At 40.1% G+C, this 15,040-nt stretch overlaps 1 protein-coding gene across 1 annotated transcript in view; it reads left to right on the top strand.

Moving 5' to 3' along the window:
- The first annotated feature begins 973 nt into the window (after positions 1-973).
- Clrn1 (clarin 1) overlaps positions 974-15,040 on the top strand; it is a 34,554-nt gene continuing 20,487 nt past the window's right edge. The window contains exon 1 of the mRNA XM_051177038.1: positions 974-1,310. Coding sequence (XP_051032995.1) covers positions 1,058-1,310 — 253 coding nt within the window. The 5' untranslated portion in view covers positions 974-1,057. The remainder of the gene's footprint in view (positions 1,311-15,040) is intronic.

Raw genomic sequence — 15,040 nt, 5'->3', positions numbered from 1 at the left:
ACACACACACACACACACCCAAGGAACCTCGATGGGCACCCGGAGCTAAGAAGCAGTCACTGAACTCCACATTTGAGTTTTCTGGTCTTAATTCCTAAAGCAAATACACTGCTACATGGTATTGCTCAGCCATGTCTCTTGTCCCTCGAATGGTTATTTCCTCTGGGAGACCTGATGATGAGTATGAGTATGTCTGACACAGCACTTCCTTCTATATGAACACTCTCATCTTTATGGACTACTGTTCCTTGGAACCGAGTTCCCCCACTCTTGCACTAACACAGCCAAGCGCTTCCAATGAAAGTACTTGTAAATGTACTCATTTGCAACTGCATCTCTGCATTTCTCCTTGTCAAGAAGAATGTGAACCAAATTTTCTCTAAATAGATAGCATAGAAAACACGGGGGTGGAAGAACTGGGGGTGAGGAGGACAAGGCCTGTGTAGCTCTAGGATCTTTGTGTCTATACCAGACCCAGTGCCATGCCATGTTTCATCTAACTAAAGTTAAACATTTTCAAAATCAATTAATTACTATCACCCATGCCAAAGCTCCCATTCTCCCGCTGCTAAAAGCAAACAAAACCCAGAAATAAAATCTCATCAATATGTGAACGTCTCACGTTGCCGCAAACTTACTGTAAGAGCCAAGCATGTTTCTGAAGGTTTCAGCTCACCCAATCAGACAACAGGCTGAAGGAAGGGAGGCTTCTCTCAAGTTACACAGAGGACTCCATCTGTTACTCTAGACCTTTCTTTGTAAGTGACATGAGAGGGGATCTTGAAGGCAGTTTAAAAGGAGTATTATTCTATATTTTTTAGCCCAAAGATCTCTATTTAAAGAGAAAAAGCAGAAGAGGAGAAAAGCCCACGGTGGGTGAAGACGGACAGTTCATGGATTGGCATTATGCCTGCTGGAGCCATCGTGGAGAAGGACATTGCCTTTCCAGCTAGTTCCTTCAGCTCCCGTAATAAATGCCACTGAAGGGGCAGTTCCTTCTTGATGCTCACACAGGACTTGGTTTTGACCCGCATCCTCACCAAAGCCATTTCTCATCATGCCAAACCAGCAGAAGAAAATCATCTTTTGCATGGCTGGTGTGTTGAGCTTCCTCTGTGCTCTTGGAGTTGTAGCAGCAGTGGGGACACCACTGTGGATTAAAACCACCATCCTCTGCAAAACAGGGGCTCTGCTTGTCAATGCCTCAGGGGAGGAGCTGAGCAAGTTCATGGGAGAGATGCAATATGGGCTTTTCCACGGAGAAGGCATAAGGCAATGTGGGCTAGGAGCAAGGCCTTTCCGGTTCTCATGTAAGTAACAATTGCATCTGAATTATTTAATGCTTTCTGGACACTCTTCCAGCCATTGCAAAGACGTGTGTAGAGGATCTTACCCAGTCTATTGCAGGACTGTTAAAACCATTGTGAGCCATTTGAAATACTTAGGACTCTAAGCAACTCTTCTCCCTTGTTTTTTGTGTTTGTTTTTTGTTTTTCCAATTTGTTTCTACTCTTATTAATTTTTCATTCTTGCTATTTTTATAATGGCCTCATATAATTAGTTATTATGAAGCTGAGCTTTTTGAAAGCATAGTCTTTTAAAAGGGCTGACAGGATGACTCAGCATTAAGGTATACGATGCCAAGACTGATGACCTGAGTTTGATCCTTGGTACCTGCATGATGGGAACAGAAAACCAAGCTCCCCCAAGTGGGCCTCTGACCTCCATGCATACCATGGAGCTCTCCCTCTCTCTCCCTCTCCTTCTCTCTCTCTCCTTCTCTCCCTCTCTGTCTCTCTCTCATTTCCTCTCCCTCTTTCTTTCCCTCTCCCTCTCACCACCTCTCTCTGAATCTCTATATTTTTACAAAATGAAAGTATAACCCTTAAGATTCCCAAGTATTACTAATCGTGGAAGACAGCATGGAGTCTTTGTTAAACTGAAAGAGTACTTGAGGAAATGTGACCACTGTAAGGGATGATCTTTGTGCCTTTAAAAAGGACCCCAGTTTACTTGCTTTTCCCTCTGCCTGTGTTTGCTTCTAGCCCTGCCCAGCACTCACTGCTAAAAATCCTTGCTGTTGATAAATGTCCTGTTTTTATATTTAAGCAATATGGAATTACTTGCTACAAAAATTTAAAAATAATCTGCTGAGATAACTGTCAAAGAAATGCATGTCAGCCATACACAAATCCTGCAATCAACTCAGGTAGGGAATAGGGGAGATTGTCTGCCATGATTTCTGCAAAATGGAAGCCTTAGCCACAGTATTTATAACATGTTTCAGACGTTTAAAAAATTATCATGAGAATGGGCAACTCATTAAATGAAAATGCATAAGAAGTCATTTGTTGTATCTCTCGCTACATACATCCAGAAGTTATTATTATTTCAAAGGGCTGGTTTGGAGCAATCTCATGAAGACAGTCAGTAGATTACTGCATAAATCACTCTTCAGGAAGGAGACTCCCAGTTGAGCTATTTAAGGTGAATTATTATTTTGCCTGAGCTTCTTTTCTGGTATAGGTAGAAGGTGAAATTAATTGAATTTATTATTAACATATGCAGTATCTAATTAAATTTCAGCCCTGGCCCATTTATATTTCTGCAACATTCCTTATATCTTGTAAGGAGTCATTTGGTACCGACTTCCAACTCACATGGGCTACAGAGTGAGGAATTTTCACAGGGCTCCAGAAAAATCCCTAAGAATTAGTCTTCAGCTTCTTAAGAAATTATCATCAACTAGATCTGATGAAGTGGATACAGCTACTTTCTCCAAATGGCTTTGGTTCATCAAGATAGCCGGGCTGTGACAGTGGCGCAGCTTCCTTGGAGGTGGGGGAAGGAGGGAGAACAAAGCACAATATTGTGTGATTTGCAACTGTATTAAAAAATAAAAAAGGAAAATAGATGAGTGAGATGATTTCACGGTGAGTCACCAGCAGCTAAAAGCTGAATAAAGCTTCTCACAAAGGAATTCAGACAAAAGCAGGGAATGACAGGGACCGTTCCAGAGGCCTTGTGTTTATGACAGTGAACTTGAGTTAAATGTGGCTTCTGCTGCAGCCTGGGATTCAAAACAACAGCACCCTGTTTTCTTAGCACTTGCAGCATGCTATGTCCTACTCCATACGCTTTGCCTTGCTTTCCTTCAGCACCCACAGGTACGTACATGTGTTCTTCTTGTGGTTCGGTGCATAATTCCTGTGGCTGTCTCTTGTGCTGGCCTTCCCTGGGAAGTTATTCTAATCAAGTCCTCATTGCTTGCATTCTATGAGGATTAGCAGAGCTGAGCAGGGTTTCTATAATACCACCGCCCACCTCACAAATTGCTTTGGCCTTCTTGCTCTCCTGTACATTTCTTCCCAGCTTGGTGAAGAAAAAGCTTACATTTTTTGTTTTGTCTGTGATGACAGCCCTTGCTATACTGTAGGATATACATATTAAGTAAACACAAACAAATGCACGGGAATACACACATTAAAGCTTCATTTATTTTGAATTCCAGAGACATATACTAATGATGTAATTTTTTTTCTGCCTGAGCAAAAAAATAAAATAAAATAATAAATGAAATTAAAATATCTTTCAGTAAAACATGAAAGAATGTTAGGAAAACTATACAATAAATAACCCCCATGGAATTCTCAAAAAAGCACATGTTTAATACATTTAAACATGCTGTACTTCTGAAGTGCACATTCCCACCCCCATCACAGTGTAGCGTGTGGGCCGCATGGTATCAGTCAAGATGCCACCCGTACCCAGTCAATGGTGTTTCATCAACTTGATTGAAAGAAGAGAGCCTTCTGATAGGTTCTCTTAACAGCTAAGTGGAAATCCTGTTAATAAAAGACGGTACGGGGCTTGACCCTGGTATCTCAACAGAAGCTCCCCTTGAGCAATCCTGTGGCCTCCGGAGACTGCGGAGGTGTGACTCTGCCCCACTGTTTCTATAGCCTAAATATAACTTTAAATACAACTACTCCTAGAGCATCCCTTTTCTCATAGTTCCTTTAGGAAGCTATCAAGCAGATATTTAGAGAAGTGTTCTCGTATAGGAGATATGGAAATAATAACTTACTAAAGTATCAATAACTCTGTGGCTAGTTGTCATGAAACCGTCACTTGCTATAGATTCATATTTCAATTCTATTTGATTTCTACCTGTATTCTGCTTGTCTATACTTCTTTTTTATACTGGGGATTAAACTCTAGGCCTTGTGTATGGTCAGCAAATGCTATACCACTAAGCCACAGTCTTGACTTCTTTGACCAATAGAGTTACAATGTAAGCCCTACTAGCCACATTAGAACTAGAGTTACAATGTAAGTCCTACTAGCCACATTAGAACTAGAGTTACAATGTAAGCCCTACTAGCCACTTTAGAAATAAAAGCAAAAGGAAAAAACAATAGGTGAAAGCCTCTTAATTTTCTTCAGCAGGGTGGTGGTGGCCCATGTCTTTAATACCAGCACTCGAGAGGCAGAAGCAGGCGGATCTCTGTGAGTTCGAGACCAACCTGGTCTACAAGAGCTAGTCCCAGGACAGCCTCTAAAGCCACAGAGAAGCCCTGTCTTAAAATAAAAAAAAAATTTCTTTAACTAGGACATCCAGAATACAATTGTATAAACAGATAACCCATAAAATAACCCATATAAAGCTCATTGAAAAGTTTTACATCTTTCTATTTTCCTGGGGCAGTCTTTGTGTTTGTTTACACAGTGCACCCAGTTAGGACTGGACACATTTCAAGTGTTCATTTTAATGCTACTTCATTATACAGTATGGATTTAGATGGAGATTTACTCTGAATAAATTGGCTATTGACAATGTCGATATTTTAAATGACTCTTTGCTTGGCTGTGCTGGACAAATCTATGTGTGTGATTTTTATGTGCAATGTTTGTGTCATTTTTAAAGCTATATATATGGTATAATATGAGAATAAAGAATGAACAAGAAGAGCATTTTGGCAGTAATGTGTGTTTCTATTAAGGGTTCCCTACTGATCATTCTATCTCTTTTAATTATAACAAGAATCTGCCTTGTTAGCATGCAAAGTTATGCTGGGAAAACTTCTGCCTCATTTACTAGAGCTGATTCTCATCTATCTATGGATCAGTGGTTCGCTGGCTAGAGGTCACTAGCATTCCTGACCAGACCATGATTTCATTCATTATAATGATGGAATGTTTGCCTTTGAAGGCAACACAACTGGTTGACATAGTTTGTCACCTGTGAAATTTTAACGATCATGTTTAAATGTAAAATGCATCCATCAAGGCAGAAACTGCCAGTTTGGGCTTGCTCTATCTATCTATCTATCTATCTATCTATCTATCTATCTATCTATATCTACCTATCTATCTATCTGTCTATCTCACTCTTTGTGTGTGTGTGTGTGTTCTGTTTTGTTAGTTTGAAATACATTATCAAAATATGATATCCAAGAATCATATAGTATCAGTAATTCCTAGATATAATTATCTATTCTTTGCCAACACAGTTCAATGAGCTGGTAAAACATATGGAGTTGGGGTTTTTTGATATGTAAAAAATAGAACTTAGCCAATCATGCATCCCAACTCCCAACTTCAGTCACACTTTGGAAAGCATTTTAATTTGGCCACTGTGATTGAAAATTTGTAAAAGCCTTGACAAAGTCAGTATACTTCATATTTTAGAAAAGCAGAGATTCTGTACCAAGTGAGATATATGACCCAGATTAAAGGGTGAGTGCTTAAATTACTTCTGTGAACAAGAGGTGACTTCTTGAACATATTGGAGGTCATTTTGACCATGAATGAGAGTTGGCACTCTTATCTCTTCAAAGCGTGTCTCTTGTCTTCAGTGGGTCCATCCCATCCAGGCTCCCTACCCTCTCCAATGGCTTTCCTGAAAGAGCTGAAGGCTTTAATGCCCTGCTTATGAAACGCTTCCACTGTGCGTGGCTTGTATGAAAGTTGGCAAGAGGAGACGGGTCTACGAGAGAAGACTATATGGCTTGTTTCTACTTACCAGGAATGCACAGGCCTCCTGTCCTTTAGTTTGGAAACACTTTTATCTAGACTCACTCACCAACAAATAGACACCACACTTCTTTTCCATTGAAACAATAGTTTATTAATGGAACAGATATGTGAAAAGGAACAACCTTTGATTTCTCACAGCCAAACAGCTCCTTCCCTTCCTATTTTCAACAGCTATATTGTATGAATATGAATGTGCACATTTCTGCTCTGCACAGAGAGATTAATCCCCAAAAGACAGGGGTAGATACTGCTCATGAAAGCTCTGTCCCCAAATAGGGTCATGAAGCAGAGTGTACCAGCGCAAAGAGGGACTCACAACTGCTTAGTAAGTGACTATTGGGATCAAACAACCTGGGTTGGAAATGAATGTCTGCCACAGGCTGAGACTCAGACTCTTGGCACCATGTGTCCATTTCTTGTCTTCTGTGATAAGATGGAGGTAGAATTGGTTTCTGAGCATTTCTTTCAATTCGAATGTTCTATGATGTATACAATGATCTGCTGGTTTGGATGGAGTCCTTGTCCAGCCTTTCTAGTTTCTGTCACTTGATGTCTTCTCCAACTGGCAGATTTTGGCCACCATTTTGAGAAGTATAGAGTTCTGTGAGCCCTTCTTGTGGCTGTGTTTTATGAAGTGTTCTGAGGCATGCGCCATGTGTCAGAACTCAGGCTCATTTCTCTATTGAGAAGACTTTCTTGCCTATTTTGTCCTCTTTGGACTTTTTGTGTTGAAAGCAGTAAATGAAAAAGGATCTAGTGAAGAAACAGATGTTTTGCAGTTTAGCAGCAATGGGTTAGTAGGTTTCTGAGAGCAGCCATGCTCATCAGCACTGTGAGGCAGGGAGGAGCTCCCTCATAACTTTGTTTTTCTCTGTGGATTCCTAGTCTGTCCTCCACGAAATATTTCCCCAAATATAATTTCTCATACTGAAAACAACAAAAAACGAAAAGATCAGTCTGCTTAACATTTCAAAGGTATTCCTTACCCAGAAGAGGTTCTACCTATTATTCTGTATGCACTGGAAAATGCTTTTAAAAAGACAAACATCGATTTTTCCCTGACCATCACTGCTGCTTTCTCCCATTTCCTTATCAAAAGACCCACAGAACCAGCATTGCTAAGAATCAGAATTTCAGCCCTGTGGGCCAGTGCATAAAAGTGCTAGGAACCAGCCTACCCTCCCTCTGAGTCATCCCCATGCTGACATCTGGACAATTATTGTCCCAGAATAGTTGGAAGGAAATACTATAGATGACAAGGTAATACTTTGGGGGGGGGGTTGTTGGTTTTGTTTGTTTGTTTTTTCTTGTGGAGGTAGGGTAGGATAGTATCTTGCTATATAGCCCTGGAAATCTTGGAATTCACTGTGTACATCAGGCTAGCCCTAAACTCATAGAGACCTGCCTGCCTTTGCTTCCTGAGTGCTAGGAGTAAAGGAATGATTCACTATCTTTAGTTATGTATACCAGGCTGGCCTCATACTGACAGGGATCTACGTGATCCTGCTTCCTAAGTGCTGGAGTTAAAGGCCTGGACCACTATGCCTGGCTTAAAATTTATTTTTTAACTAGTACCTACAAATGGTACATATTTAAAGTTCCAAATGATGTTTGATGTATGTAACTTCTTTAGACTTTCTTTTTTATACCTATGCGTGTTTTTTCTGAATGTGTGCATGTGCACCACATGTATGACTGGTGTTTGTGGAGATCAGAATATGCACCTGAATCTCTTGGACCTGGAGTCATGATAGTTGTGAGCTGCCGTGTGAACACTGGAAACTGAACCTGGGTCCTCTGCAAGAGAAGCAAGGACTCTAAACCACTGAGCCTTCTCCCCATCCCTTTAATATATGTGATATTTAAACTGAGATAATCTTATCCATCTCCCTAAGCATTTATCATTTTTCTATTGGGAAAACTTACCAAATCCCTTTTGTAGCTTTGGAAAATCTTCAGTGCATTATTTCATCTATAGTTACTTCAATGCAGCAGCAGAGTGGGTCTTCCTGATCCCACCTGTCTTAAAACCATTGACGAAACTTATACCTCCACTCTTCTCAGCCTCTGGTAACTGCCATTCTCCTCTGAGAGTCTACAGGGCTGTCTTAGTTACTGTTCTATTGCTGTGAAGAGACACCACCACCAAGGCAACTCTTCTAAAGAAATCATTTAATTGGGGTTTGCTTACAGTATTAGAAGAATGGTCCATTGTCATCATGGTGGAAAGGAGGCAGGCAGGCATGGTACTGAGGTTATAGCTGAGAGCTTTATATCCTGATCCACAGGCAGCAGGCAGAGAGAAGAAGAGACTCTGGGCCTGGCGTGGGCTTTTGAGACCTCAAAACCAACCCCCAAGCAACATAACATAACTCCTCCAACAAGGGCACATCTGCTAACCCTTCCTAAACAGTTCCACTAACTGGGGACCAAGCATTCAAATATATTAGCCTATGAGAGCCATTCTCATTCAAACCATCACAGGAGCCAACTTTTTTATATCCTGCATATGAGTGGAACCACGGAGCACTTGTCTTTTTGTGCCTGGCTCCTGTCAGTTAACTGAGACATGATCCTCAATAGATGTCTGAATGGGAACCCTGGTGTGTCATGGAGAACTTGTTTACTCTTGCAGAAGACCCGGGTCCAGTTCCCAATCTCCTCATGATAGCACACAACCGGTGCATCAGGATATAAAGCTCCCAGTGAAGCTACCATAGAGAACATAATACAGTGAGGTGACTTCCTGACCTCCCGTTTCTCTGCTTTTCTCTTTAATGTCTAAAAGTGACTTTACACTCTCAAAGATATCTCAGAAGGAAAAAAATGTGAATTCAGTGCCCATTTATTGAGTACTTCAGAGATGTCAAGTATTTTCTATAGATTAGCAACAATCATGACATGATAGGTACTGTTGCTACTGGGAAAACCTGGGCTTCCCTTCTGGATTCTTAGTTTTACTATGAAAGAAAGAGTTTATAAACAGACTCAGAAAAGGCTCAAGGACAGATGTAATTTTTTTGCATGTTCTAATGTTTCTATGTTATCAATAGAACACTGCAATAAAATATTTAAGTGTATTATCAATGTCTACCTTGTCTACTATAGTGGATCTGTTTCTTTTCTTTTTATTTTCCTTTTCTTTTTTTTCTTTTCCTTTCCTTTTCTTTTCTTTTTGAGACAGGTTTTCATTGTACAACAGCTCTGTCTGACTTGGGACTCTGTAAAGACAAGGCTGGCCTCGAACTCACAGAGATCCACCTGCCTCTGCCTCCCAATTGCTGGGATTATAGGTGTGTATTTCCACCACCCAGATGGATATGTTTCTTAAATAGCAACTGATATAACCAGAACAGCATAACATGGGATTCAGTATAGTTAATTCTTATTGAGTAAATAATGTACTAAAGGCAGTAAAGGGGATCAGGTAATTTTTTTCTTTACTTTGTTATGAACCCAGATTTAACATCCAAGGTCAGTTTTATGAGAATTTAGGGGGAAAAAACAGGGCAAGCAAAGTGTAAATCTTGCCATTTACCAGGAGGAAAGAGAGAGAGGAGGAAAGGAAAGATCATGGCTTCAAGAGAGCAAGCACCAGGATGGTGGAAGGTGTGGGCAGAGCTTCAAAGAAACAAACCCTGAGAAAGGCCAGAGTGCCAGTGGGAGCATGCTTTTGGCTGTCATCTGAAAGAAATAGGAAAGAAAGAGGGAAACACTGCTCACATCTTCTGGAAGGAGAAGTACATTCTCTCATTAAGGAGATTATTAACCCTTTAGCATGTCTTCAGGAGAATCAGATTTCCTGGTGAAGCTAGACTCCAGGCCAGGTGATTCACAAATCCTGCTTCCTTAAGGAAGGAGATAATAGTATGTAATGGTCTTACCTTTGGAGAAGCTCAGAATGCCACACCTCTACTGAGGACCAGGAAAAAGTAGCTTTCTCACTAAAGTTCAGACACTTTACTTTCTCATACAGTGATTTAAATCCTAAAGCAGGGCTTCTCTTTCTAGGATACTCAGAGAAACAGGAAGGAGGTGGTGTTCAAGTTTACTGGGAGAGAAGGTCTGTCCTCAACACCTAATATCTGTCTAGCTACCTACATTACGATGTCAGTTCTCTTGGTCAAATATGGAGTCTAAAAGCCCTGTAAGATCACAAGTTCCCCAAATCATCTAGGGAATCAGTATATAACAGACCTGGATTCCAGTTCATGTGCAGATGATAAATAAGACTATTTCATCGTAGTGTGGTAAGAGGAACATGAACAAGATCCAGAAGGTTGTTTTTTGGTCTTTTGGTTTTGATTATTTGTTTTGGTTTTTTTTGGCCCTTGTTTTTCTGTAGTGCTGGGGTCCAAACTGGATAGCTGTCCAAATATCTCAGCATCTTCTTTAATGTGATGCTGAAACCTCACAAGAACTTACTTTTAAATTCATTCCTGTATTTAATTCAGTCTCTAAGTATCCAAAATAGTCAATCCTGCTTGATAATGGAGATTGAACAGGTCATGTGTTTCAGCCGAGTCTTTAAGTTATGAATTACATGTCCACACTTTAGGTTTAAGGCAAAGACATCTGAGGACACTCTTTAGATAACTGAAGTCTTTATGCTGCTGTGACTAAAGCAATGACTGCACTAAGGCAATTAGCAAAATGGAAGACTTCCCTGAGGAGTCGACTGTTTCACAACAGAGGCAGGTATCATGACTCATCATACAAACTAGGACCAACAAAACAGAATTAGAGCATCAAATTCAAGTCTCCTTCTACTCTGAGACAGGATCTCACTGTGTAGACCTGGCTGTCTTGGAACCCACTACAGTTGGTCTAAAATCTTCCTGCCTCTGCCTCACGAGTGCTAGGATTAAAGACTTGCACCCATTAATCCATTATACTTGGCTTAAAATCTTATTAAAAAAAAAGAGAAAGAAACAAAATTTCATTTTACCTTAGAAAATCTGTATTTTATAAAGTTATAATCATATTTTAGAAAATTTCATATATAACTTACTAAGCCTTCTTGAAAATTTTGTGCATAATTCCTTTTGACTAAAGAAATTTTTGTATGACCCTGAACCCTGAGAACATAGGTAGATAATATAGTTACACAATTCCAGCAGTTTTGCAAATGATGAATCATAAAGGAGTTTAGTTTAAAACAATTAGTTGGTACATATATGATTTTGTCATTTATTGATGCTAAAAAGAAAATTTGCATAATAATAAGATGGACGTGATCATTTATTTTTACATAAAGAAGTAAGTCTTGGCTGAATTTAATATATCACAACACAGAGCATTTTCAACATTTTTCAAAATTGATCCATATTTTGATTTTATGATTGTCATTGCTGAGATTAATACTTTATATATACCTGTAGTACAAAATAGAAGAAGGATATTTATGGCTATGTCTCAGGAACTGGTTGGGAACTCAATCCCAATTCAAGCCAAAATTTAGTTCCACACACAAGTCAGAAACTCAAATAGCAATTTTTAAAATCAAACATTCTAACACAATACAATCCAAAGATAAATTAATTTGAAACTTACATGCTGAAATATGATGGTAAGAGAAAACTGAAAACACTTTGTTTTCCATAATTAAACCATTATGTGCTTATTAGAGCAGACAGACCTTATACGAACAGCAAAAACACTGCAGTTTGTAATGAAAGATAGCCTGGGCTGAGTCCAGGTGTTCCAAGCAGTGTACTTTGTTATTGTGTGGTGTAACAGCATGTGCAATGCAAAGTGTGTTCATTGTGAAATAAGACCCAAAAATGAAATGCAAATCATGTCATGCAACTTGGAGTTCTACCTGAAACACCTCAGATTCATTACACATTTGACTTCAAATTAATTTCTACTTATTCAGAAATTCTTTATTGTTGCCAGACCTTTTAAACTACCAGCATTCTGTCATGTGACCCCCATACTAAGGCGCTGAACACCAAGCCATGGAAAACTTTGCTTCCCATAGATGTGCAGCTAAGTGCCCAGGCTAGGTGTGGTAGGTAGGATACACTTTCATTACAGGCATGATAGAATTGACTAAGCAAAGTTAGTGCCTGGTAGACTAATTTGTTCAGGGGTGGTGTTCTGTCTGCTCCGTCTCAGTGTGTTGTAACATTGGCAAAGGCATTCTCGGAAGTTACTGCCCCAGTGTGATTATACCCCTGTGGATTCAGAGAAGTTAACTGTGTGCTGTTATCAGAGACACATATGTCAATCAGCTCTCTCCCTGTAAGCCATCATGGGTGAACAGGACTCACTGGTGGACTGCCTGCAAGTAGGCTTGAGCCAGGTGGATGCACTTCAACTGAGAAAAAGTCAGGTGGGATTCTATCACATCATCGGGTCACAGATTTCATTCTGTCTGGCCACCTAGCCATTGGGAGCTTGGCTCAATACCTAGCAATGAACTTGTGGGTAATACTAAGGAAGATGAATGCATGGAGCTTATGCCAGGGAAATCTCTTTTGTCAGATTTTCACAATGACTAGCTGCCCATGGGCTGAGAGGAAAGTCAGATCAAGAGTGTTCTGTAAAAAGAAAGAAATCTCTCCTCCTCTTATTCTCTTTCAAGAAAATGAATAGCTGAGCTCCATGAAGCAAAATGGGTCTTTAAAAATAAAAAAAAAAAATGTCTTTTATGTAGAGAAAGAAAGTTGAGAAGAAAGGCAGACCCTCTGATACTACCTCTGAGGCTTTAATCTGAGCAGAAGTTGCTGTCATTGCTGACATCATTATCAGAGGCCGCCTCTATTCTCAGAGTCTCACAGATGGCATTATCTGCATTTCACATCTGGCAGATGAAGGCAAGAGGGCTGACAAGACCAAAACTATTAGATCAGTGGTCCATGAACCTGACTGCTGCTTAGCATCACCTGGGGAGTCTTTAAAACAACTGATGATGCCAAGGCTCCATTCCAGGACTATTAGATCTGGCTCTGTGGGGCAGAGGCTGCAGTGTTGGGTGCGTTTAATAGCTCCCCAGGTGAGTGCAAGAACCTCTCATAGTTGAGGATCACTGGAGTGATGGTAGTCAGGGCAAGGTGGCCGCAAGTGAGGCTAAGAGGTCAAAACCCAATTCAAAACAGGGTGAAAATCAGTATTTAGTATTCCACATTTAGGAAATTTTCTGGTGAAAAGCAAGCTGGGGGGGGGGTCCTTGGCTTTCAGTCATTAAACTGTACATGCCCTTAAACAATCTGAGGGATAAATCTTCAATGAGAAAGGGAGTGTCCCTGCCTCTCTGTTAAAGAGGCATTATTTCTTCCTTCGCACATCTGCCCACCAGCTACATATAGATAGGTCCAGCTGCTTGGGCCAAAGAGCCATCTCTGGCCCTGCGAGAATGACTTCTGGCTGCTCACTCTGACCTATCTGTGTCAGTGAAGTCGCCTAACTTTCAAAAGTTGGCTGGAGATCTGAGACATGTTCTCTAATCACTCGAGCTGAAACAAAGCCACCATTTTGACTCACATCTGCCTGTCTTCTACGCAAAGCCCCTGATCCTTCCAAAGAGTCCCACAGGGATCCCCTTTAGCAGTATCCTATCAATGTGAAGATCATTTTAGACAAGCCATTACAGAGAGTTTCCAAAATCTTGCATACAGGAAGTAGGAACAAGAAAGGAAGCAGTATATCAGAGGACAAGCAAAGCGTGACAGGCATCAAGTAACTAGAAAGCAAAAAAATTCTAGCTATTTAAAAATAGTAATAGCCACCCACCTGGAGATGAAGAAAAAAAGAGGAAAAAATATCTGTACTACACAATGAAAAGTTTGTCTTAATTGATTTCACATAATCCAAGGATTACAGAGGGAGGAGGTGCTTTGGTCCCAGTGTAAAACATGTAATCTGATCACCTAATGGCCCCTGCCCAATCCCAGTGGTTGGTCCTCAGACTAGAAAATGCAGACACTCTACACTGCATGATCACATCCCACTCTTGTCGGCAGTGCAACCCTCCTGCTGTTCTCATCAGGTTAAAGAAATATTTAGCAATTACTGTGCATTTCCAAAGAGCTTCTACGTAAGTGATCTCATTTGTATTTTTCATAAGCTCTGTGACATTTCTTCCTTCCGTCTTTTCTTTCTGCCTTCCCTTTGACACACAATAGTACATATTCATGGAGCACAATGAGGTACCTCAATACATGTCTGTTGTATAGTGATCAAATCAGGGTAAGGAGATACATTCAAAATCTTCTCTTTGATATTTTGAAATATGCAATGCAATTTTGTAACCAGAGTCACCCTACTGTGCAACAGAGCATACTTGTCCTGCCTAATTGGAACTCCATGCCTGTTGACCAATCTCTCTCCCCAACCCAGCCTCTGGTAACCACTATTCAATTCCCTAAGATTGCTGTTTCATTATCCACATTTACAGATATGGGAGCTGAGATGTTTAGGGATCTCATATATAGTGAAGGCAAAACTTTCTTAGTCCCAAATCTCCATAGCCCCAAAGTGCTGCTCGGCTCAACCCAGCATTCCCTCCCTGTCTATTCCTAACCCTCTCAGCAGAAACACCACCAGCTTTTGCTTTGGTGATTCATTATATTTCAATCATTTGTCACTCCTGAGCAATGCTATAGCATACACAAACTCAGATTAAATTTGCTAAGTCCTGTTTTTAAGACTACTAGAGTAAGAGACATGACAGACAGAATAAAGCAATAATGAAGGCTTTGAGTAAAACATAACAAAAAAAAAAAAAAAATTCCAGCAGCTAGAACTAAAATAAAATTTGAGGCAATTGGAATGAAAGTCATGTATTTGGGGATATCAAATAAAACATGGATTGATGACAAGCAATAAAAGAAAATATGTAGCATTTAGAAAAAACAAATGCCTTCCATCTCTCTCTCTCTTTATTTGATTTATTGAAAACATGACTTTACCTGTAGGATAAATTTTCAAGCTAGAGAGATATGTACCACCTTCTCTCTCTGTGAAAGGCTCCTTACCTATGTGTGCCTTAACATTC

Source organism: Phodopus roborovskii, unplaced genomic scaffold (assembly GCF_943737965.1).
Source record: "Phodopus roborovskii unplaced genomic scaffold, PHOROB, whole genome shotgun sequence".
Taxonomy (NCBI): Eukaryota; Metazoa; Chordata; class Mammalia; order Rodentia; family Cricetidae; genus Phodopus; species Phodopus roborovskii.
This window is presented reverse-complemented; position numbering and strand designations above follow the sequence as displayed.